This window comes from Vombatus ursinus, unplaced genomic scaffold, assembly GCF_900497805.2.
Source record: "Vombatus ursinus unplaced genomic scaffold, bare-nosed wombat genome assembly UNPS02014816.1, whole genome shotgun sequence".
Classification (NCBI taxonomy): domain Eukaryota; kingdom Metazoa; phylum Chordata; class Mammalia; order Diprotodontia; family Vombatidae; genus Vombatus; species Vombatus ursinus.
The window spans coordinates 7,278,647-7,303,724 of NW_020954594.1; the positions used below are offsets into that span (position 1 = coordinate 7,278,647).

General features: G+C 39.9%; 1 protein-coding gene across 1 annotated transcript; it reads left to right on the forward strand.

Annotated features, from left to right (window-relative positions):
- The first annotated feature begins 1,047 nt into the window (after positions 1–1,047).
- Positions 1,048–24,811, forward strand: MPZL3 (myelin protein zero like 3). The gene is made up of 6 exons (XM_027835690.1): positions 1,048–1,220; positions 9,198–9,364; positions 12,280–12,490; positions 14,767–14,932; positions 19,227–19,290; positions 21,962–24,811. Exons 1-6 carry the CDS (start codon positions 1,148–1,150, stop codon positions 21,986–21,988), a joined length of 708 nt encoding a protein of 235 aa, XP_027691491.1. The 5' UTR covers positions 1,048–1,147; the 3' UTR covers positions 21,989–24,811.
- The last annotated feature ends 267 nt before the right edge of the window (positions 24,812–25,078 follow it).

Sequence of the window (25,078 nt, forward strand, 5' to 3'; positions counted from 1 at the left end):
TACCTATGATCTTTGCTATCTACAAAGAACGATGACACTTAGCTTCTTCTTGACTGTTTAGAGGTTAAGGAAGTACTATGTTGTCTGTTTTGTATCAACACTTTTAAATTAACCAAAAAGCATATGCAATTACTTACTAGCTCCTAGTCCTCTAGTGAAGCAGGATAAATTGAAAAATAGGAAGCTTCTCAAAACTTAAGGGATATATTGGAAAGAGTCCTGGGCTAATAGTCAGGAAATCCTTGTTTTGGTACCGGTTCTGCCACTTACTAGCCATGTGACTGTGGAAAATCAATTCTCTGACCCTCAGTTTCTTCAATTGTAAAATGTGAGAGTTGGCCTAGATTATATCAGAAGCCTCGGCTCTAACATTCTATTCTCTAGATGCATACTTTTTGTTTCATTTTATTTTCAACAAATACTCTCATGATCTAGTATTGAACAGAAGGACCAGAGTCAATAAAAAGCCGAAGTGCTTGACATACATAAGGCACATTTTTTTCCCCTTGAAAAGGCTGTCATCACCATTCTTTAACTACCTCAAGCCTAGTGATAAACTGCATGACTGGCTTCTTAACTGCAGGGGACGGGTAAATCCCACTTTCTTTTCTTTTTTAAGATGCTATTCCCCTGCTAGCACGAACTTTTCTTGCCCCGCGCTCGGGTAGGTACATACGCACAGCAGATGCACACTCCCCTCGAAGGCAAGGCAGGGTGCTGGTCCTAAGGCCAAGGCAGCAGCTCTTTCAGGTCTCTTCTAACTCTGACAGCCACAATGGGAATATACCCAACAGGTAGCTCAGGTTCTCTAACATCCACCTGAGGCCATCCTGCGGCCCAATAAAGGCCCTTTCCACGCCAGGCTGTGACCAATGCCGCGTAACTCCCTTTCCAGAGGCAATCTGGGCTGCTTCTTTCTCAGGTAGATGAGGAAAGAGGCTTCTCACTCCTAGCTGGGGAAGAGGCGCCTCATAGAATGCTCAGGTGAGCAAGGCCTTAGAGCCACCACGCGTTCCCATGACAACCGCCGGCGGCCATCTTGGTCTCCCTTGGCGTCCGCCCTTCCGATTCGTCATTTCCGGTATTACCTGTGTGGGTCGAGGGAGCCGTAAACAAGGTTTTCGCAGGTATCGGCAGCGGTGCCGGGATGCAGCCGAGCGGTTCGGCTGGAGACCCCTGCCGCGCTTTCTCCCGGCTGCTGGGTCTGCTGTTCTTCCAGGGTGAGTGTGCGGGCTGCTTGCGCCCTACTTCCGGGTGTTTTTTTTTTTAGTGTGTGTGTGGGGGAGGAAGATGGTCGCTCTTCCGCTTCCGGGTGGGGGGTCCCAGAGGGGGCAGGTCCTCTCACGGCCTTGGGTAGTTGGGAAGCTTAAAGGTGAGCACCCCCTCGGATCGTGACCCGGACATGGGGGTGGGGAGGAAATCCGGCGGCGTGCATGGCGCGGGTCGGGGGACGGGGCGGCTCCTGCAGGGGCCCAAGTCCACCTCGCCTTCGAGGGGTGATCATCGTGGGATGGCCGCGGGCTCCGAGAAGCATCGAACGGGGGCTAGGAGGAGTGTGGCCCCCGCGGCCCCTTAAGGGCCTTCACGGTGTCAGAACTCTTAGTACGCATTCCAAGGCGTTACTCCTGTTAGCAATATGAAAGCTCTCCGAGGTCCTCAGTATTTTAAGTGTCGAGGAATCCTAAGACCGAAAAAGATTGAGGGCTGCAGATTTAGTCTCATTTTACAGATGTAATCTAGGTAACTCTCTAGGTAACGCAGGTGTTACAAAGTGGCAGAAACAGCATTCGAACCCAGATGCCTCCCTTCTAATCGAGCACTTTTTTTGGGGGGACCGTGTTTAGGTTCAGAGCCCCAAGAATTTGAGGGAAGGAAATCCTTACAGTTTCTGTTTTTCTTGAGTCTTTGTGAGAGAGTAAGAATGTCCTCATGAAGGTGTCTGTAAAAAATTTTAGGGACTTCAGCTTTGAAATAGTGCAGCAAAATATTATGTTAATTAATTAAAATATTAATTAAAATTAATATGTATGTCTAAATATATAAATGATATATGTAGGTACAAAACATATAGAAATAAAGTTTTCTTAACATTTTGTGGCACATTAGCCTTGATATTTAAGAGATTGAGAATATGCATCTTTTGTTCCAAATTCCCTCCCTCCTTCCTTTCTTCCCTTCCCTTCTCTTTCCTTCCTTCCTTCCTTCCTTCCTTCCTTCCTTCCTTCCTTCCTTCCTTCCTTCCTTCCTTCCTCTCTCCCTCCTTCCTTCCTTCTTACTTCTTCCTTTTTTCCCTCTCCTCCCCCCCAAGGGAATGGCACCGATGCCATCCTAAAACAAAATTATTTGACTTTCATTTTTATGTGTTGAAGAACGTTAATATGGAATATGTTTTTGAGGAAAATATTACTATTGCCCGTTCCAAATTCTTAAGTTTAGAGAAGTTTAAGTTAAGTTTAAAAGTATATAAAATTTTGTTTTAACCCAGGGAATGAATGAAATACCCAACTGTCATTCTTCCTTAGCCCTCCCCTTACTCCCCCTTCCCTTAACTCCCCCTTCCCCCCACTTCTGTTACATTTAATCCCTGGAAGGATAGATGTCAATTCTCTGACAATCCAAATTGTAGTAAATACTTTTTGTTAAAATAATGATCATAGGTGAATACTAGTTTCCTGTAAGTTAAACAGCAGGGAAATTTTTTCTCCTCAAGGAAATTTCTGAAAGGAGGCCCTTAATCCAAAATCATGGTTTCCCAGGTCTCAGAAGTTTAAGGTGGAGTTTTTAATCTGATGACTAATATTCATTTTTCCTGTATACTCCCTGACCCCTCCCAGGTAGTTACCTGTGTCATCACAAGTGTCCAGTTTTTCAACTAAACTCTTTTGCAATACTGTGTTTGGGGTAGCCTACCTTAATTCTGAATTCCCAAGAAAATGCTGTCTCCGTTTTCATGCATAAAGTGTTCAACAGATTTAAATTTAGCAAATATTCATTAGTTGTCTAGTATATGTAGGCTTCTCAGTGTTTGGTTATGTTCAAATGTGGATATAAAGAAAGGAAATGATGGTTGCCAAATAAATTATAGTTAATTTCAAACTGATTTCTAAAATCACGTCAAGTACTTCAAGGTTTCTTTAACTTCAACTGATGTATCCAAATTTACAAATCATATGCTGAATTGTGGATCACCAAAAGGGGTTGTGGAAAGATACTATGGGTTTAAGTAGGCTAGTTGTGCATCAGAAGAGATATACTAATATCAGAATGAATGAAACGGCTGGAAAAAAGGAGAACCTGGTTGTTTAGTGACAATTCACAACCTGTGGGCTTCATTTGTACTTCAAACTTCCCCTGGTTCCCTCTGCTATCTTTTTCTTGTCTCATATTTTATTGAAAAAATTGAGGCCATTAATTGAGAGATCCTTCTCCCTCCTCATCTCACATTCCCCAGATGCCTCCTTACCCTATATCTTACACTCCTGCCTCATATGATGAGGTGGCCCTTCTTACCAAGGCAAACCACCCTGAATGTATGACTGATCCTGTCATCCCTATTCTCTTGCTATCTTGAATCTTCTCTGACTTTTCCACCATGCCCCAGAAAGCTCATTGGGAAAACCACATCATCCTGCAAGATTCCTGGTACTCCACCTCATTACCACCCTCTGTCTCTTGGATTGGAGGGTGGAACCATGAACTCCTCAAACCTCCATTTAAGTAGGGAGCCCAGATCAGATTGTCTTAGTTCTTACCTGGCTGGCTGCACTGTGGGACTTATCTGACTTTTCCATCATGCATCTGTATTGAGTACCTTTCCTGGTGACAACTCTTTCCTCCTTCTTTTCCTCCTTTTATGTGTTGTCTTCCTCTATTAGATTGTAAGCTCTTTGAGGACAGACACTGTTTTTTTTTCTTTCTTTCCCATATTTGTATCCCCATCAGCACAGTGCCTGGCACATAGTGGGTGCTTAAATTGACTATCTCTCCTTTTAGACTGCTGCTTTCCTACTATCTACAAACATGCCTATGTCTCCTTCATCCTCAAAAAACCCTCACTTGATTCTTCCATCCCACTATCATTGCCAGTCTTTCCTCCTTGTGTGGCTAAACTTGAGGAGGCTATCTATAATAGATGGCTCTACTTCCTTTCCTCTTGCTGTCTTCTTAACTCTCTGCAGTCTGGCTTCTGATATCATTATTCCATGAAAACTTCTCTCTTCATAGTTTCTAGTGATTTCTTAATTGTCAAATCCAATAGCCTTTTCCTCAATCCTCATCTTTTTAAATTTCTCTGTAGCCTTCTATACCGTTGACCACTTCTTCTCCTTGATACTCTCTTCTAACTTCCCTGGCTTCCTTCAAGTCTCAGCTAAAATCCTACCTCCAACAAGAAGCCTTTCCCAATTCCACCTTAATCACAGGGCCTTTCCTTTGTTGATTATTTCCTATTTATCCTGTACATAGCTTGTTTGTTTTTTGGTTGTCTCCATTAAAACTGTGAGCTTATCCAGGACAGGGACTATCCTTTACCTTTCTTTGTATCTTAGTGCCTGGAATGTAGCAGGCACTTGAGAAATGTTTATTGACTGACTGATGGCTAGAAATCTAGATTATTGGACTCCCGAGGAGGATTTATGAAAATACAAGGGATGGGGAGGGTGTGTGTGAATGAGTAGATGGGTTGTTAGGGAGAGCTGATATTGGACCAATGTGAGCCACGGGAGCAACAGATCCGTTTCAAACAAAAATTGATAGTTGGCTTCTAGAGCTTTTCTCCTTTCTTTTTGTTTTAAATGTCCTAAGTCGTAGACTTTGGTACAGTACTGCTCTTTTTTTGCTTTTCCTTTTCACCTTTTGAAAACAGGATTGGTTCAGTTATTAGCCCATTTGACTTTTCCCTAACTTAAGAGTATTGTCCTACTATTATCAATTTTTTAAAAAATAAAATTTTATTTAAAATAAAATATTTTAATTTTTCTTTTGTTTTTATATCATTTATATTTCCCACTGTGTTCTTCCCTTTTCTCCATGCCAGAGAAGCATCTCTTATAATAAAGTAAGAAAAACGAAGAAGGAAAAAAAAAGCTTGGAACAGTAAACAACATGTCAAATAAATCTGATGTTATATGCAGTAGGCCACATCTATAGTCTCTGCTTCCACAATAGATTGAAGAAAGATGGTTTCTCATATCTATTCTTTGGGGTCAAGTTTGCTCATTGTTCCAGAGCATTCAATTTAAATTGTTTTGTTGTTACTCTTTCTATTTACATTGTTGGAGTCATTTTGTATATTTTCTTGGTTCTGCTTACTTTGCATTAGTTTATGTAAGTCTTTTGGTGCTTTGTATTTGCCATGTTCGTTATTTCTTACAGCACAGTAATTCACTGTATTCATGCACCACAATTTGTTAACTCATCTTCCCAATTAATAAGTATCTATTTAGTTTCCAGTTCTTTACTGTCGAAGAAAGTACTACTATAAATATTTTGGTATGTATAGGACCTTTCTTTTTGTCATTGTCCTCCTTTGGATATAAGCCTAGCAATAGAATCACAGGGACCCTTTTGGTATTTGTCTTTGCATAATTCCAGATTGCTTTCCAGAAGGATTATGCCCATTCATAACCCCACCAAGAATTCATTAAAGTTCCTGTCTTTCAACTACTGCTTCACCAGTGACTATTGTTATCTTTTCCAAAATGCTGGGTGTGAGGTGAAGGGCTATTTTAAAAATCTGTTGTCTTTTATTTTTTAAAAAAATAGTATTTTTTCCCAGTTACATGTAAAGACAATTTTTAACATTCATTAAAAACATTTTTTTTAATTCCAAATTTTCTCCCTCTCTCCCTCACTTCTCCTCTCCCTGTCACGGTACTCAATTTGATATGGATTATAAATATGCAGTCATGCAAAGCATTTCCATATTAGTCATATTGTGAAAGAAGACAGACCTAAAGAAAAATATAAAGTGAAAAGTAGCGTGCTTCTATCTTTATTCAGACTTCGTTAGTTCTTTCTCTGGATGTGGATAACATTTTTTGTCATGAGTTCTTTGGAATTGTCTTGGATCATTGTCTTGCTGAGAATAGCTAAGTCAGTCACAGTTGTTCATTGTACAATAATGTATTACTGTGTACAGTGGTTCTGCTCACTTCAGTCTGGATCAGTTTGTTTAAGTCATTCCTGGTTTTCCTGAAGTCATCATGCTCATCATTTCTTGTAGCATGATGGTATTCCATTACAATTGTATACCATGTCTGTTGTCTTTTAAGGTGACAGTGGCAGAATAAATTGTCTATAATTGGTGCCTTCACGTTCTTTAAGTGACTTACCCAGGGTCACACAGCTAGTAAGCGTCAAGTGTTTGGTCTGAGGCCGCATTTGAACTCAGGACCTCCTGACTTCAGGGCCGGTGCTCTATCCACTGTGCCACCTAGCTGCTCCCCTGTACTCTCTTTTAAATCCTCACATTTCCAACCTCATCATTCAACTGAAACTGCCTTCTCCAAAGTTATGGGTGACCTCTTAAGTGCCAAATAGAATGGCCTTTGTCAGTTGTCACCTTTCTTGACCACTCTGTAGCATTTGACCCTGTTGATACCTTTCTCCTTCTTGATATTCTTTCCTCTCTGGGTTTTCATGACACTGCTCTTTCTTGGTCTCATTTGCTAGATCTTCATTCTAGTTTTGCCCACTAATTGTGGATATATTCTTGGGGCTCCATCCTGGGCTGTCTTCTTTTAATCTTTCCCTTGGTGATCTTATCTGCTCCCATGTGTTCAGTTATCAACTCCATATAGATGACTCCTAGATCTATATAACTAATGAATTTTTTTCCTGAACTTCAATCCTATATTATGAACTGCCTCTTGGACATTTCAAATTGGATGTCCTGTAGTCATCTCAAACTCAATATGACTGGAATAGAACTCGTTATCTTCCTGCCCACTCCTGTTCTGAACTTTTCTATTACTGTTGAGGGCACCACCTCCTTCTAGTCACCCATCAACCTTGGCTCATCCTTGGCTCTTCATTCTCCCTCACCTCATATAGTTCAATGAGTTGGCAGATCTTATCATTTCTGTTTCCGTAACATGTCTCCTGTATGTCTCCTCACTCATCTATACACCTCCCTATTTCAGAACCTTTTCATCCCTCAGCTGATTTATTGCCACATCCTTCTGCTTAATCTCCCTGCCTCAAATCTCTCTTCACCCCAGTCAATTCCCTCCCAGCTGCCAAAGTGATTTTCCTAAAATCCAGGTCTGATTATGCTTGCTCCCCTCTTCCCCTGACAAAGGAAACTTCAGTGGCTCCCTATTACCTCTAGGATAAAATATAAACTTCTCTGCCATTTAAAACTTTTCCTAGCTTTCTAGAGTTGTTACATAATACCCCCTTCCAGGTAATGTACTGTGCAGTCGTGCTGGCTGCTTGCAGTTCTGTTCCCGTTTCCCATCTCTGTGTTTTTGAACTGACTATCCCTGGAATGCTCACCCTCCTTGTTTTGCTTCTTCTAATCCCTGCCTTCCTCTAAGATGCAACTCAAATACCATCTTCTTTAGGAGGTCTTTCTTGGCCACACTAGCTTCTGGCCTTGTCCCTTCTAAGGGTTACCCCCGCCCCCCTTTTTAGACCAGGGATTGTTTTTTGCTTTTTTCTTTATATCCCCAGGGCTTAGCATAGTGTTTAATAAATGCTTATTAATTGATTGATTATAGGAAGATTAAACTAGCATTCTGCAGGATGAATTGGAGATTCCCATGCCAATTATTTGCTTTCCTCCCCCCGTAGGACTATACAAAGTAGGGTGATGCTTTAAATGCAACAATGTTGTATTTGGCATTGGCCATATTTGTATTAGTCAAGAGTCTAGACTTGCTATCTTTCTTTAGAAAGGAATGTGAACAAATGGGCTTGTCTAGAGAAAAGCATACAAGTGTGTAATTTTGTATTTAATAAAATTTAAATGAAAAGAGTTAGGTTTGTGTGACTTACTACTGTGTTCACAGTATGTGAGGAGTTAACAGAGGGAGAGTGGGAGGAAGAAATGGGAAGAAAAACATAGGGAGGCAGAGATGGGGAATAGCCTAGGGCAGGCTATGGGAATCAGAAAGAATAAAGAACGATTTATCTGCTATTATAAATAGATGGCTCTTTAGTGGAAGATGGATCTCTCCTAGCTGCTTCTGAAGTCAGAGGTCACAAGGCAGTGCCAATTTTTTTTTTTGAGAGAGGAGAAGTAAAATGCTTTAATATTAGGTAAGCTTGGAAGGAGTGAGCCTGTAGATGGTTTAAAAAGATATAAAGAATCCATTTCATTTTAGGATGCCATTCGGAGTTACTGTTTTTATGACTGTGACTTATTAGCTCTCTGATAAAGAACAGTCAGAATAAATTCTATGTGTGAGATTTTTTTTTTTTAGGCAGTTGGGGTTCAGTGACTTGCCCAGGGTCACACAGCTAGTAAGTGTCAAATGTTTGGTCTGAGTCCAGATTTGAACTCAGGTCCTCTTGACTTCAGGGTCGATACTTTATCCACTGCACCATCTAGCTGCCCCTGTGTGTGAGATTTTGAAAAGATTTTTCTGTTCTTAGTTTGTGGATTCTTTCTCAAGGCAGTAGTGGCAAAGGTTGGTGGCTAGAGTTTTCATATGAGAATGTAATTGTATTATATTCAGATGAAAATCCTTTCTTCATTAAAAGTTGACACCATTCTAATTTTCTCCATTTTCCATTTTCACCATTCTGATATTCTCTTTTGAGTCAGAACTTTGTGGATCCATTTGTTTCTGCTCAATTTAGCTACAGGTCTATATTTTAGTCAGTAGCCAGGCTTTGCCTTTTTAGTTCAAACTTGTAGTGGTGATAAAGTATGCTTATGGGTTACAGTATCACCCCGCACTGCATTCCACGAGAGGACAAATACATTGCTCCATGTTTTTATCAAGAGCCTTAATAATCAGAATATAGACTTTGAGCTGGAAGGTGACTTGGAGTTCTTTTAGTCAAACTTTTTCATTTTACAGATAAGGAGACTGAGGCACAGAGAGATCAAGTGACAGGCCCAGGCTTACAAGGTCCTAAGGTGGCAGAACGAGGTTACATTTTTTTTCCTGTTTATTGAATTCATAATAGGAGCCTTTACTTATATCTGTTTATATATGTTTACAAATATTTTGGCTTCCTTTATTTAGGTGTTTACACAGTCCTTTCATTGGAGATTAAAGCAGATGCTCATGTTCGAGGTTATATTGGAGAAAACATCAAGCTGAAATGCACCTTCAGGTCTTCTTCTCCTGTCTCTGACAAGCTCACAATAGACTGGACTTACCGATCGCCTACCAGCAGTCGCACAGAGACAGTAAGTTGCTTTGGGGCTTTCCAACTGAGTTTAAACAAGACAGACCAACCTTGAACTTTCTCCTTTTGGAATGAGCATATCGGTAAGAATATAGCCACCTAATGTATTTCAGGGCATAAGCTACCTTTTGATATGCCAATCCCCTTATTTTCCTTCTTGAACTTTAGGAGTCTTGTAAATAAGTTATGAGAGACTCATAGGAAATTGATTCCCTTTTCTTGCTTTTTATTTCATGATTTCATAACTTCACTTTCAGATTTAATATACTTAAAGGGTGCTATCTGGGCTGTTGGATATAAACATAAACTAACGTGAAGATAATTCATTCTGTAGCTCCAGCTAATGATGTTCCATTTTCTGTCTGTGAAAGCTATACCCTTTCTGTTAGCTTTAGTTGTCTCATGTGGCCCGATCTGTTTGTACGACTCTGTTAAATGTGCTCTCTGGTCCTTGCCCTCTGGGCTGATCTTGGCACTTTCTCCCAGTGTGTACAGCATCCACATTGGTTTACACATTCTCCTTTGAAGAGAATGGTGGCAGCATATGTATACCTCAATTTGGTAGGTGCTGTTAGTAGCAGATTGTCTTGTAATTTGGGCTGTTTAATGAACTCTAGTTATATGTATGTAGTTTACATATGTTTGAATCCCATTGTAAATGTCCAGTTGAAGATAGTAAATGCCATAAAACTTTCTCTTTGTGCTTTCAGCAATATCCTTAGCCTATGAGAGGCGCGAATATTAATTTTGCAGCTGTATGTAAAAGTGTTCTTTTTAAAAATGTCCCAGATTTGCTCATCCTCCTTTCTTTACTGTCAGGGCTTTTGCTCTTACTTCAGTTTAAAGCCATAAGCTTTAAGAGTTTATGCCTGCCTGCTGCATGGGGTAGAGGTAGGAAGGAAAATAGAGGTTCAGTGAAGGAAGTTAGGTAATATTTGTCATCTCTTTTTTTGTTCACACTTCTTGTTTGTTATTTCTTGCTTGCCATTTGTCTTTTTTTTTTTTTTTTTAAGGCAATTGGGGTTAAGTGACTTGCCCAGGGTCACACAGCTAGTAAGCATCAAGTGTTTGGTCTGAGGCCAGATTTGAACTCAGGTCCCCTTGACTTCAGGGTCGGTGCTCTATCCACTGCGCCACCTAGCTGCTCCCATTTGTCATTTCTTATCATTTCTTATAGCACAGTAGTATACCATCACAATCATATACCACAACTTATTCAGCTGTTCCCCAACTGATGGGCTTACCCTCAATTTCCAGTTCTTTGCCACAACAAAAATTGCTGCTATAAATATCTTTGTACATCCGGGGTCTATTCCTTTTTTTTGGATCTCTTTGGGGAAGAGACCTAGTAGTAGTATTGCTAGAGCAAAGGGTGTGCATGGTTTTATAGCCCGTTGGGCATAGTTCCAAATTGTTCTCCAGACTAGTTGGATTACTTCACAATTCCACGAACAGTCCATTAGTGTTCCAATTTTCCCACATTCCCTCCAACATTTGTCATTTTTCTTTTCTGTCATTTTAACCATTCTGTTTGGTATAAGGTAGTACCTCAGAGTTGTTTTAATTTACACTTCTCTAATCTAATTTAGAGCATTTTTTTCATATTATTATAGATAGCTTTGATTTTTTTATCTGAAACTGCTCGTTCATATCCTTTGACCATTTATCAATTGGGGAATGACTTATATTCTTATACATTTGACAGTTCTCTAAATATTTGAGAAATGAGGCCTTTATCAGAGAAATTTGCTATAAAATCCCCCCTCTTCCCCCGCCCCAGTTTCCTGCTTTCCTTCTAATCTTGGCGGCATTGGTTTTGTTTGTGCAAAACCTTTTTAATGTAATGTAATCAAAATTGTCCATTTTACATCCTGTAATGTTCTGTATTGCTTGTTTGGTCATAAATTCTGACCCCTTGGGTAACAGGGGTCAGAAAATCTTAACCAATAACAGCAGACCTCATGTAGTGCTGCTCTTAAAAGAGAGTTTGGTAAAGCTGGAATTAATGGGCTTTTATAATTTGAAAAAGAAGAGGTGGCTGCATCACATGAGTAAGACTGAAGCAGTAATGTTTTATTAGTCAGGGTTAAGTCAGACTGATTATTGAGCAAAGTATGAAGTTCTGTCTGTCACCTCTCTCAGTGGTTATATGAACTTCAAAGTCTCAGTATTCTGATGAAACATAGAGTAGACTGTGCTGAAAATTTTATGGAGACTGGCCACAGCAAGAGTCCCTGATTTCCGTGGGTATTGTTTGACCGAGCATTCTCACCAGGAAGTTGCTTTCTTCTTGGTAGTTTGATAATTGAAGATGACTGGGATTTTTGAGTGGGAAGGCAAATTGCCATCAGATAAACAAATGAAGAATAAATATGCACCTTGTACAAGAGTGCAGTCATTGTATGAGTAATATTTGCCCAGCCCAACATAAGTAGGTGCACTGTAGTGATATTCCCGTTTGTTAAGTATGAAGTAATAAGGGTTTAGTTATGGAAGCATTTATTAAACATCAGCTGTGTGCCTGACTGGGCATTTACATTAATTCCTAAGTCAGATAACTGGGAAGGAGTGTTACATATTATTATACCTACTAACTAATTTAGTTAATTCTGACAGGAGAGAAATGGAAATTTTAAAAATTGTCTATTTTAGGATTTCAGGGAAAGTTGTTGAGGGGATAGTGATTTAGAATTCTTCGATGTTTTCCCTGATTCTTTTATTGACTTGATGTGGTCAGTTTTCTTCGTTCTCTTTACCCATCTCTAATAAGATAATGTTAACATTTAAAGCATTTAGAAATCCCCATATGAAGGGGGCTGGGGGTGGGGGAAGGTTGCAACTATGCTGTGTTTTTTCTTTTTAATTTGCTTAGCAATTTCTAAATTGACTTTTCTCCCCATCTTTTTCCTTTCTTAGATATTTCATTATCAGTCTTTCCAGTACCCAACTGTAGCAGGCACATTCCGTGACCGAATTTTTTGGGTTGGGGATGTGTACCAAGGAGATGCATCCATTAGCATAAGCAACCCAACCATGAGGGACAATGGAACATTCAGCTGCACTGTGAAGAATCCTCCAGATGTCCACCACAATATTCCCATGACGGAGCTGGTAGTCACTGAAAGGGGTAAGAGGGTCGAAAAAAGCTTCCATTCCCATTTCCACTGAAGTCACACCTGCTTTTCTAGATCAGGGTGGTTAGAAGCCTTTTTTGTAAGTCCATTGAGTAATTGGGTAATTTTGGTTCAAACTCATTTTTAATTTGTAAGCCGAATCACTTTTTCAGTTCTTTTAACAGCTTTATTTGTTTATTTGTTTATTTATTTATTTGACTAAACCTATGATTTCATTGGGCAGCTAGGTGGTACTGTGGATAGAGTACTGGGTCTAGAGTCAGGAAGACTCTTTCTGAGTTCAAATTTGCCCTCATACACTTATTAGCTGTGTGACTCTGGGCAAGTCACTTAATCCTATTTGCCTCAGTTTCCTCATCTGTAAAATGAGCTGGAGAAGGAAATGGCAGACTGCTCCAGTATCTTTGCCAAGAAAACTCACAAAGAGTAAGACACAACTGAAAAATGACTGAACAACAGCAACAAAATAATTTCATCTGTGTAGGGAGCTCTCTGGAGTAACTCCTATTAATGCAGATCTATAGCTACTCTGCAAGTTATAGTCTTAGAGATTGGCTTGTAGCCCTTTCTAAGAGGTTAATTGATTTGCTCAGGTTCACACAGCTACTCTGTGTACTGCAGAGTCAGAATTGGCATTCAGTTCTTTCCGACATTGAGGCCAACTCTCTATTCATTACCATCCTACCTCACCCTCCTTTTACATTGAAATGAAAGTAAGACTTGTGGAACAGACTGGCTGTATTCTGCATGGCATGATGTTCTTTGTGGTGTGGTAGAAAGGCCAGCATCAACCTCCTACTAGAGTTATGAGAAAAGTACCTTTAAGCTTTAAAGCAACATGTGAATATGTAAATGCCAGAAAGATCTGTGTTGGAATAAAGTCTATGGCAACCAGCTATGACTTAGTAAGTCCTAGAGATTTAACTGAGGTCCTCGTTGAGATTAGCTTAGGCCAATTGCCTTGCCCAGAATCACACAGCTAACGAATGTCAGAGGCAAGATTTGGAGTTATGTCTTTGTGACTCCAAGCTGAGCACTTTATCTTTACTAGGCTGCCTCTTCTAGGTAATTATATAAATGTCAGCTCTTACTGGTGATAGTCAGGCTTCCCTCTTGCGTTCTTCTCTGGCCAGATAGTGTTCTTTGCTTATGAAGGGAGGTGGAGTCTGGGGATGCCTCCTCTGGGGGTGGAAGTCATTTCTTTCTTAGTGGCCAGCTAGGATTTATGTAATATGGGGGAAAAAAAAGAGTTCTGTATTTTGAACCTGAGTAGTTGAAGAATTGACATTAGTGTTTTTGTGAGGAAGGTGCTCTGTAATCCTCAAAGTGCTCTCTGAGTCAGAGTGTTGATATGACCGTCCTTCCCACTTGTTTTCATATCATATTGTGATCTGAAGGCTGTTGTTGATTGGCTTCTCTAGAGCTGGAGTGAATTTGAACCAGGTACAGAGTTTCAGTGTGTGTCCCCTTAACATTCTATGAGTGAGTCAAAACCATTGAGTAGTGCTTGCTGTGTGCCAGACATTTTGGTAGGTGCTGGGGATAGAAATACAAAAGATAATCCCTGCCCTGGTGAATCTTACATTTTAAAAGGGAGAGAAAACTCACAGGAGAAAGGTGTCATGATCAGGAGGCTGAGGCCAGCCAGAAATAATGAGCTCTGCCTCAGAGTTGGAACTGGATCATCTGGTTCGGGGTGGGGAACCTGTGGCCTCGAGGCCACATGGGGCCTTCTAGGTCCTTGGGTGCGGCCTTTGACTGAGTCCAAATTTTACAGAACAAATCCTTTTATTAAGGGGATTTGGTCTGTGAAGTTTGGACTCAGTCAAAGGGCTGCAGTTGAGGACCTAGAGGGCCACATGTGGCCTCTAGGTGGCAGGTTCCCCACCCCGATCTAGTTCAACTGCTTTATTTTACTAACTGAAACTGAAAACAAGTGAGCTAATACAAATAGCTGACCCTTATTGTAAAATGTATAACTTACTTTGCATACATTATCTCATTTGCTCCTTACAGCAACCCTGTAACATAGGTATTAGAGTATCCAATTTTTGCGGAGTCCCAGAGAGAGTTAATTAACCAAAATTTATGTTACTTTAATAAGAGATACATAAAAGTACATGGTTTTCCCCCTGTTAAAATGTATTATTTAGCATTTTTCATTATCTTCCAAATTAGGTAAAGCCAATGGGAATAGCATTCAGGTAGCTTTTCTTAAAGACTTAATGGCTTGTGGTCCTTTCCCCTTGTTCCTCTTCCCTTTGCCCAGGTTTTGCCATTCAGCTCTCTTCTGCTGCACTGCTGTCCATCCTGGTCTTCATTCCTTCAGCTGTGGTGGTCACCTTGCTCTTGGTGAGAATGGGGAGGAAGTCTGCTGGGCTAAAGAAGAAGAACAAGTCTGGCTACAAAAAATCATCCATTGAAGTTTCAGATGAGTAAGTTTGGCTGGAGCTGAGACTCATTTCCTTTTATTAATCCTGCTTGGTGGGGGATATTCAATAACCCAAGCCTTAAGTATCTCTTTCTTTCTCCCAGACCTGGTTCACTTATGCTTGTGAAGCTTCATTTTAAAGTTTCTTTTTATTCTGGTGCTGAGGATAGTTGTGAAAAGGACTTTCATGGGGATGGTTACAAATGAAGTTTATGTATCCTGGTTTGGTTTTGTTTTATTTTTTAGAAAACAGAGTTTGAGGTGGTTAGGGTGTTTCCTGAAGTGAAGGTCCTACCATGTCACCCTCCCCTCCCTACTCATTAAACTTCAATTGCTCCCTATCACCTGCAGGATCAAATATAAAATGCTTTGTTTGGCATTCAAAGCCCTTCATAACCTTGCTCCCTCCTCTTTATCCAGTCTTCTTACATCTTACTCCCCAACACATACTCTTCATTCCACTGTCAGTGACTGTCTGACTGTCTCACAAACAAGACACTCCATCTCTTGGTTCTGGGCATTGTCTCTGGCTGTTCCTCATACTGGGAATGCTCTCCCTCCTCCACTCTGCTTGCTGACTTCCGTACTAGCTTCCTTTAAGTCTCAACTAAAATCCCATCTTTTGCAGAAAGGCTTCCCAATCCCTTTTAATTCTAGTGCCTACCTTTTGTTAATTATTTCCTATTTATCCTTTATATAGCTTGCTTTGCATTTATCTATTTGCATGCTGTCTCCCTCGCTAGATTGTAAGCTCCTTGAGGGAAAGGACTGTCTTTTGCTTCTTTTTATATTCTCAGCGTTCGGCACACAGTAGGTGCTTAATGAATGTTGATCAATTGATTTATTCGAGTTGGGAACTCTTTTACAAAGTGTGGCTAGAAATAATTTTTTCCTGAGTTCCTTGTTCTGGTAACCAAATTGCACAAAAGACAAGCTATTGATTATAAAGTCTAAATTAGAAAGCCCAAACTACTTAAAAAACAGATTAAAATGATTAATTTAGTAACAGGAAAATCACCTGGTTTAACTTTTTTCCTTTTGGAACCCTTGATATGTTTGATGTATAGTTACAGAAAGAAAGTGAGAAGAGAAAATCTTTTTTTTTTCAAGATCTCCCTTTTTTTTCCATTTACTTCCCTTGAGCACCCTTCTCCTGCCCCCTTCCATAAGTTGTAAGGTCTTGTCAGTTCACCTCCTCACCTCCCATCTGTCATCTTCTCTGTGCTAATGCTCTAACCATTCTAGTTGAGGCCCTCATCACCTCCCAACTAGACTGTTATTGTGGCAGCCTCCTCATGAGGCCCCCTCAGTCACTCGGGAGTCCAGCCAACCTGGCCTACTAGCTGTTTCCTGTACATGGCATTTCACTGCTCTCTTTTGTGCCTTTGCCCAGGTTTTCTTCTCTACTAGGAATAATCTGTCCCCAGTTCCACTCCTTGTAACTCTTGCTTCTCTTTGAGGATTACCTCAGCCTTCATCTCCTTCTAAAAGCCTTGTCTGATGCCCCTACTTGTTACTGCTTCCCCATCATCTTGTGTGCCTTTACTACAATGTAAGCTTCCTAAGGGCAAGGATCGGCTCACTTTTATATTTGTATCTCAAATGTCTAGCAGTGTTGAGTACCCAATAGATGCTTAATTAAAGAGTTGGTTGATTGAACTTATAAGCACTACTAAAGATGAAAGAGTGGAATGGAGTAAGCACTGATTAAGTGACAGGCACTATACTAATATTATTTTCAAATAATATTACAAATATTATCTCATTTGCTCTTCTCAACAACCCTTCGAGGTAGGTGCTATTATCCTCATTTTAGTGATAAGGGAACTGAGGCAGAGAGAGATTAAGTGACTTGGGGGGGGCACATTGCAAAGAAGTAACTGAGTCTAGGTATGTCCTCAGGTCTTCCTGACTCTGGGCCCAGCACTTTATCCACTGGGCTACCTAGTTGGCATAAAAATGTTTTAATAAGTTTATTAACCAGTAGTGCCCAGCACTGTGAACACTTATTATAAATATTAATTCATTTGATCCTCACAACAACTCTTGTGATATTGGTGCTATTATTATTTTCATTTTTCAGTTGAGGAAACTGAGGCAAACAGAGGTTAAATGTCTTCCCCAAGGTCACACAGCTAATAAGGGTGTGAGGCTCAATTTAAACTCAGCTTTTCCTTACTCCAGGCCTAGTGTTCTCTCCATTGCATCACCTAGCTGCCTCAGAAGAGCTGATTTAGATTTCAGTCAAGTTGGTGAGCACTATGATGTGCCTACCAGGTGCCAGGCATTGTGCTAAACACTGAGAATACAAAGAAAGGCAAACAATAGTCTCTGCTCTCAAGGAGCTCACAGTCTGAAAGGCGAGACAACATGCAAACAACTGTGTACAAACAAGGTAAATACAGGTTAAATTGGAGATAATCAGTAGAGGGAAGGCTCTAGCATTAAGGGGGATCAGCAAAGGATCAGGATCCTGTAAGAGACCTGGGGAGTCCAGGAAACACAGATGGGGAAGGAGTGAATTACAGACATGGGAAACAGCCAGTAACAGTGACCAGAGTGTAGAGATGGAGTGTCATGTTGGAGGAAGAGCCAGGAGGCCAGTTCCACTAGACCCAAGATTATGTGGTGGTGTGGGGTAGGATGGGGGGGGTGTGGAGTAAGGTATAAGAAGACTATAATTTAAGGTGAGATCAGGTTATAAAGGACTTTGAACACCAGAGGATTTTTTAAAATTTGATCCTGGAGGTGATAGGGAGTCACTGGAATCAATTGATTAGGGAGGGGTGACATGGCTAGACCATCACTTTAGGCAGGTCACTTTGACAGATGAATGGAGAATGAACTGAAATGGGGAGAGACCTGAGGCACAAAACTAACCAAAAGGCTGCTGCAAAAGTCTAGGCTTGAGGTGATAAGGGCCTGTATCAGGGTGGTAGCAGTGTCAGAAGTAATGATGAGGGATGCTACAAAGGTAAAATCAACAAGGCTTGATAACAGATTGGATTTTTGGGGGTGGGAGAGACTGAAGAGTTGAGGCTGACATCTCAGTTGTGAAGCTAGGTGACTGGGAGGATAGTGGTCTTCTCAACAGTGATAGGACAGTTTGGAAAAGGGGAGGGCATAGGGGTCAAGATAATGAGTACAGTGTTGGACATGTTGAGTTTAAGATGTCTAAGACATCTACTTAGAGGTGTCCACTAGGCAGCTGGAAACTCTAGACTAGAGGTTAGGAGAGAGGCTAGGGCTGGATAGATAGATTTGAGAATCATCAGCATAGAGATGATAACTGAGTTCATGGGAACTGATGAGATCATTGGCAAATAGTATGTAAAGAGAAGAAAAGAAGGCCTAGGCTAGAACCTTGCAGGACACCTATGTTAGTGGGTGTGATCTCGATGAGGATTCAGCAGAGAACTCGGAAAAGGAGCAGTCACATAGGTGAGGGAAGAACCAGGAGAGAGCAGTATCACCAAACAGTGGAGAGAGAAGAGAGTATTGAGGAGAAGGTGATCGACAGAGAGGTCAAGAAGGGTGAAGATTGAGAAAAGACCATTAGATCTGGTGAAGAAGTCCTGCTTTTGGTCAATAAGAATGTAATTAGAATGAATTTATATCATCACAATCAGATGGCATTTAATATATTCTTACACAAGTGTTGTGCTTTACTGAACAGTGTAGAAGACCCAAGTAAACAGATATGGCCCTTTACTTGAGTCACATAGGTGGCACGGTGGAGAGAGTCCTGGACACAGAGTCAGGAAGACCTGAGTTCAAATGTGACTCCAGGAATTTACCAGCTATGAGACCCTGAGCAAGTTAACTTTCCTTTTTCTGTCTTAGTTTCCTCATCTTTAAAATGGGGATAATAATAGCACCTACCTCCCAGGGTTGTTGCGAAGATAAAATGAAAATGTTTTCAAAGCACTTTGCAAACCTTAAAGTGCTGTATAAATGGTAGCTATTATTGTTATTTGGGGCAGCTGGGTGGTACAATGGATAGAGTGCCAAGCCTAGAGTCAGGAAGACCTGAGTTCAAATCCGGCTCTGATACTTACTAGCTATGTCACCCTGGCAAGTCACTTAACCCTGGTTGTCTCAGTTTTCTCATCTGTAAAATGAGCTGGAGAAGGAAATGGCAAACCACTCCAGTAATTTTGCCAAGAAAACCTCAAATAGGGTTACACAGAGTTGGACACAGCTGAACAGCAACATTAGTTATTGTTGTTATTTTGGGGAGTTTACAAAGGTTGGTAATGGGCATTTTGACTAATTCTGCTCACTTCTTTGTTTTACAGCACTGACCAGGGAGAAGATGAAGGGTGCATGAGAAGACTTTGTACCCGTTGTGCTGAATGCCTGGTAAGCAATTTCTTCCACTTAACTGTCTATTTAACTTTTCTGCTCTTTGAGGAAACATTGTGCTGTGATATTAGCTGAGATATGCAAGAGGGGTCTTTGAAAGAATTGTGGCCTCAGGAAATCCATATCAACCCTACCCACCTCAACTTGTACCCCTGTTCTGTGGACATAAAATGGTGCTGGTAGTGCTTCTGTGGAGCATTCTCTGTAAACGAGTAACTCACATTTAGATAACTCTTTATTCTTTCTATGGCTTTCTATCCAGCATTTTATTTAATCCTCTTAACAGCCTGTTGAAGTGGATGGTCCAAGCAGTATTCCTGTTTCACAGATGAGGGGACTTCTTATTAAGGTTAAGTGATTTGTTCTGGATCAAAAGGCTAGTTAACTAGGTAGATGATTTAGGCCTTGGAATCCAAAAAATCTGACTCCAAATGCAATTGACTATCTATATCACCATGCCTTTTCTCTCTTCTGCCTTAATAGCCAGAGGAAATGTGGAGAGGAGAACATTTCTCCCCCCCGATGGCCCATCTGTGTCGGCACACCTTGGTTTAAACCCCATTCTCTATAGCTGCCTAGTCCTTTTGACTTGCCGTGCTTAGGGTGATGGATGTTGAGGGAGGGTATGTGGTTCTCTACTGGCTTTGGTGCTGCATTTGATTTCTCTTTTTCTCCCACAGTTACTTGATATCTTGTGATCATTTAGGTAGCTTGGATAGAGTTTTTAAAATGTTTCAATGGCTATTTATTTATTTATTTTTGCATTACTATTGCCACCCAACTAAGAGAAAGAAAATTAAAAAAACAAAAACAAACAAACAAATTAAAAAACCCCCATGGTCAAGCAAAACGAACAAATCTACAGGGTCTGTGTCCAGAAAGCTCTATCTCTGCACCTTGTGTAGCATGGATAGACTTTCACCACGTGAGCTCCCCATCAGGGGTTTGAAAGCTGGTGCTTTGTCTTTTAACTCCCAAGGGAAAGGCTGCTGTCTCTATCATCCTAGCACTTGTGACTCATGATGGGTTTGCTTGGTTGTTCCAGTATTTTTTATGCAGTGATATCTGGCTCTCTGACATGGAGATATTAGGAAACCAAATTTGTGCTCTAAGTAAGGCATGTACCTATTAGTGTAGGGTTTGAAGTTTTTCCTTCTCAAATTTATGACCAGATCAGCACTTAGCAGAATTTGACTCTATTGCCCCACCTCTGTACCCACTGTAGTGCTCTATGCTTTAAAATTTTCAGTTAACTCTTCTCTTCCTTTTCCCTGTTAAACTAAGCATAATATCTGAAATGAATGTCAACCCACATATACAGAAATATTTATAGCAGCTCTTTCTTTGATGGCGAAGAATTGGAAATCGAGGGGATGCCCATCAGTTGGGGAGTGGCTGAACAAGTTGTAGTATATGAATGTAATGGCTATTGTACTATTAGAAATGATGAACAAGCAAACTTCAGAAAAACCTGGAAAGATTTGTATGGACTAATGCTGAGTGAAGTGAGCAGAACCAGGAGAACGTTGTACACAGTAACAGCCATGCTTTATGATGACTAATATTGATAGACTTAACCCTTTCTCAGCAATGCAAGGATCTAAGACATCTCCAAAAGCCTCATGATGGAAAATGCTATCCACATCCGGAGAAAGAACTGTGGAGTTTGAATGCATATCGAAGCATACTATTTGCTCTTTTTTTTCTTCGTTTTGTTTTGTTTCTTCTTTCTTGTGGTTCCTCCTATTGGTTCTAATTCTTCTTTACAACATGATTAATGTGAAAATACGTTTAATAGGATGTATATGTAGAGCCTATATCAGATTGCACGCCATTTTGGGGAGGGAAGGGGAGAAAATTTAAAACTCAAAAGCTTATGGAAGTGATTGTTAAAAACTAAAAATAAATAAATTAATTAAAAAATAAATTAAAAAAATAAAATGAAGGTCAAAGACATTGCAGTTGAAGGGTTATGATGGTGACACATTTGAATGAAAATATTTTGATAATATGAAATGAATATCTGTCTACAATCTTGATTATGTGCAGTATAAATTTGAGTTTGAATGTATAGGATGTCCCAAAAGTCTTACTAAGTTTTAAGCTCTTAAAACCTAAAAATACATTTTAGATCTGCCAGAAGACATAAAGAAATATGTGTGCCATATGAAGAAAGGTTTCAGTATATTTCAGTAGCTCTTTGTAGCACAGTTTTGGTACTCAGAAAAACTCTTTCCATTTTTTGCCCCTTCTGTTGTTCCTGATTTGTTGCCTCTGGGGTTTTACAAGTTCTGGCATTCCCCAGTATATGTGACATTAAATCCCACTGTTCTTTTCCTCTTGCCAGAATTTTTTATGCTGTTAAAACATAAAACTTCACTAAGACTTTTGGGACAACCTTTGTAAATACAAAAGCATCATTCTAGGCTGGAAAGCCGTTGAGGCAGAAATAGAGATGGCAGGTGTCTGTTGCTTAGAGATTTGGCTCCCATTTACCTAATGGTAATTTCCGTACATGGAAGTTGTGCGAGGTAGTGACTAAGTCATATTCTGGGAAAAACTTTTGAGTTTTTGCCTTAATTTGTTGAAGTACTGTCTTTGCTACATGGTTTTTGGCTTCTGTGTTGTACCTCAGTACATACCACATCCATGGTTTTTCTCCATTTAGGATTCGGACTTTGAAGAAGCATATTGATGACAATTTAAAGACTGCCTGGCTTCAGAACTCAAGAATCATCTGTTTGATCTGCACAAAAGTCCTGTTCCTTTATTTGTTGAAGTTTTGTGTGTGATTGTAGTTGACTTGGACTGCTGTGATGGAAAGCCATGTTGGAGGAACCTGAAGTTCAGTAGTCAAGACTGTCCAGTAACTTTTTATTTATTGAAGAAATGTTCTTTTTATATTTATAAAATGTTTTAAGACCTTAATAGAAGAGATGCATAAAAAGTAGAGCTCCTAGTTACTCTAGTTTAGTAAGTTATGATTGAACTGAGGAATTATTTTCCTGAATAGGAAGATACATATTGTCTATCTATGTTGTACTCTATGTGTTCTTCCAATTCTTTGAGGGAGAATCATAAATATTTGTTATTTACTGACTACAGAGGATTGTTTCTTTCAAAGGAATGTCATCTGTAGCATCTTTTTATTTCTGTCAGGTGAAAATATTTGTGATAGTGTTTTGCTTGGTCAGTTTTTGGAACTACTAATTGAACAGTAATCACTGTTTATTTCTCTCCTTTTACTGAAGCTGTAAAATTCCATTGTGTATTATAATCTCAAGATCATTTGGATTGTATATGCTGTAATCATGTAAGATTGGGCAAATTCTGCTTTGTTTCAATACTATATTTTTTCATGTTAAATGTTATCAATTTATGTTCAAGGAAAAGAGTAATGGGGCAATGGAATTAATTTCTTCTGGCTTGCTAGACCAGAATTGGGCTGGGGTTGTTATGGGTAAAATCTTATTGTCACATTTCCTTGTACGCTCAGCTAGTCTCTGTTTTACCTCTTTACTTTTAGGGCTGGAGGCTGAAAAAACTCTTTGGAAGTTTTCCAGTGTGAAATTGTAGGTTATTATAGCTTCTGTTTTAAATGGTAATGTCTTCTAACCTCTCAGAATTGATGATTTTCAAAATGCACAAAATATGCACACTATTAATTGTTTCAGATGTCATTGCAGAAGATTTTGTGAATTAGGAGTGAGTACAGACTAGAGCTGCACAGAACCCAGACTTTCCCATTCTGTCATCCTCCTTCTTTGTGCTCTGTGTCCTGTCTTAATTCTCTAGTGCATGACAATTAAGCCAAATGAAATGCACATATTTTATATGCTGTAGGTTTTATATTTTTTTCCACATATAGAAAAATACATTTTAGATCTGCCATAAGACTTTAAGAAATATGTGTGCCATATGAAGAAAAATTGGTAGTATATTTTAGCAATCCAGAGGTAGGTTGTTTTCTCTTCTTTTTGATTCAAAAAAGCTGTTTCCATTTTTGCCCTTTCTTCTATAATTGATTTGTTACTTCTGGTGTTTTCCAAGTTCTGGCACTCTACAAAATATGTGACATTAAAGCCCACTGTTTTCATCCTCTTCTTAGATTTTTAGCCCAGATCAATTTTTGTTGTTGTTGGTTTTTTGTTTTTTTGGGTATTTTTTTTTTGGCAGAAAATGAGATCAGAAGCATTGTGGTCTGCCCCATTGGTTTATCCAACCCATCTTGGTTAAATTGTTTTACAAATAAGAAAATCTGGTAACTTAACTGAGGTTGCCACTTACCAATAAGGTCACACAAACCTTCCAGCCAAACTATCTGTTTGGACTAGCAGTTTGCTTTTTTGTCTGTGACTGTGCCTGTTCCTGTAGCTTCACAGTTTCTTGGACTATGTGATAATTGATTTTAGGGTCGATCCAATGAAACTCTTTCTGACTCTTAAATACTGAACTTTTAGGTGTTCCTAGCTGTAATGTAAGCATTTTGTGAGACCTCAGCTTCCTGAGAAGGTGGATAATGCTTCAGGATGACCCAGTTAAAGCCATATCCTTTTAAATGAAAGCCCATTTTGATTGGGTCATCTTATACCCTCCTTGCAGGGCTGAGGATGAATTCAGTGAGGTATGTTTGTGATTCTTGGATGAACAGTCCTGTGTGAATGCTCAATGGTATTATTTTACAATCTTAATCACGATTTGGACCAAGGCCCCTCTTTTTAGAATGACTGAACAGTAGAGGCCTTCATGGTAAGGAGTAAGTTGATCATTGAGGCTTTTCTGTCTGGTTGTGGGCATATCACAGGGTATAAAGCTGCTATCAATTTCTTCATTACTCCTGTGAAGTCTGTCCTATAGCCCCTCTCTTCTAAGAGTTGTTGAGAAGTATATACTTGCCTCCTTTAGGGATGAATAGAAGATATCGTTATCCTATACTGTTTTTATACCTCCTAAAGTTCTATTTTTAGTCTCCTTTATGCTGCTGCATGGATTCCTATCAGAGCAGTCAGAGAGAAACTTTTTCTAGAATGGGAATTTACCACTGGCAAGCTTTATGCAGGGGTTATCTTTCTAAAATAGCCTCTGCTTCATGGTATATTACCATCTTTGTTTTCTTAATTTCTATTACCAAGAGTCATTGAGTTTGTGACTAAATATGTGCTTTAGAGGAAAGGGCCTGAGGTTTCCTGTATATCTGATTGCATCAGGTAACTTGGGAAACAGCTCTTTCTTTACCAGCCCTGGGAATAAGCGCCAGGGCTTCAAGAGAGTGAGTTACTTGTGTCTTATTTTCTGTTTTTTTAAACAACAACAAAAAACAAAACAAAACCAAAAACCACTCCCTGAATATTGGTGTGGAAACCCTTGTCCTGAACATCCTCATGTATCATCTAATCATTTGCAAATGGTGAGCTTCAAGAGGACCAGAGGGATGTTTATGTGATAGATTTAGAGATGGAAGGGACCTTGGAGGTTGTGTAGTCCAGCCCTTTTCTTTACAGATGAAAAAACTGAGGCACAGAGAGGTTAAATGATTTACCCTGGGTCACACAGCTTGTAAGTGTCTGAGGTGGGGTTTGAACCAAAGTCTTCCTGACTCCAAGTACAGCACTCAGTGGGCTAACGTTTTCCCTTCACATCGACATTAAAGAGGAGTCATTTCATTGTTTGTCTTTTCCTTGGAAAGGGGAAGTTCTGTTCACAAAGTCCTGCCGTTCTTGCTGAGTCTCCCTGTGGTTTTGCATGTGGAAATGTCACTTATGGCCCTCTGTCTGTAAACACTGTA

Excerpts from the sequence above, each read along its gene's own strand:
- MPZL3 (XM_027835690.1), top strand. The coding sequence starts at position 1,148 with ATGCAGCCGAGCGGTTCGGCTGGAGACCCCTGCCGCGCTTTCTCCCGG. Across the intron at positions 12,491-14,766 it reads GCTGGTAGTCACTGAAAGGG|GTTTTGCCATTCAGCTCTCT; the intron begins GTAAGAGGGTCG and ends CCCTTTGCCCAG. Across the intron at positions 14,933-19,226 it reads TCCATTGAAGTTTCAGATGA|CACTGACCAGGGAGAAGATG; the intron begins GTAAGTTTGGCT and ends TTTGTTTTACAG.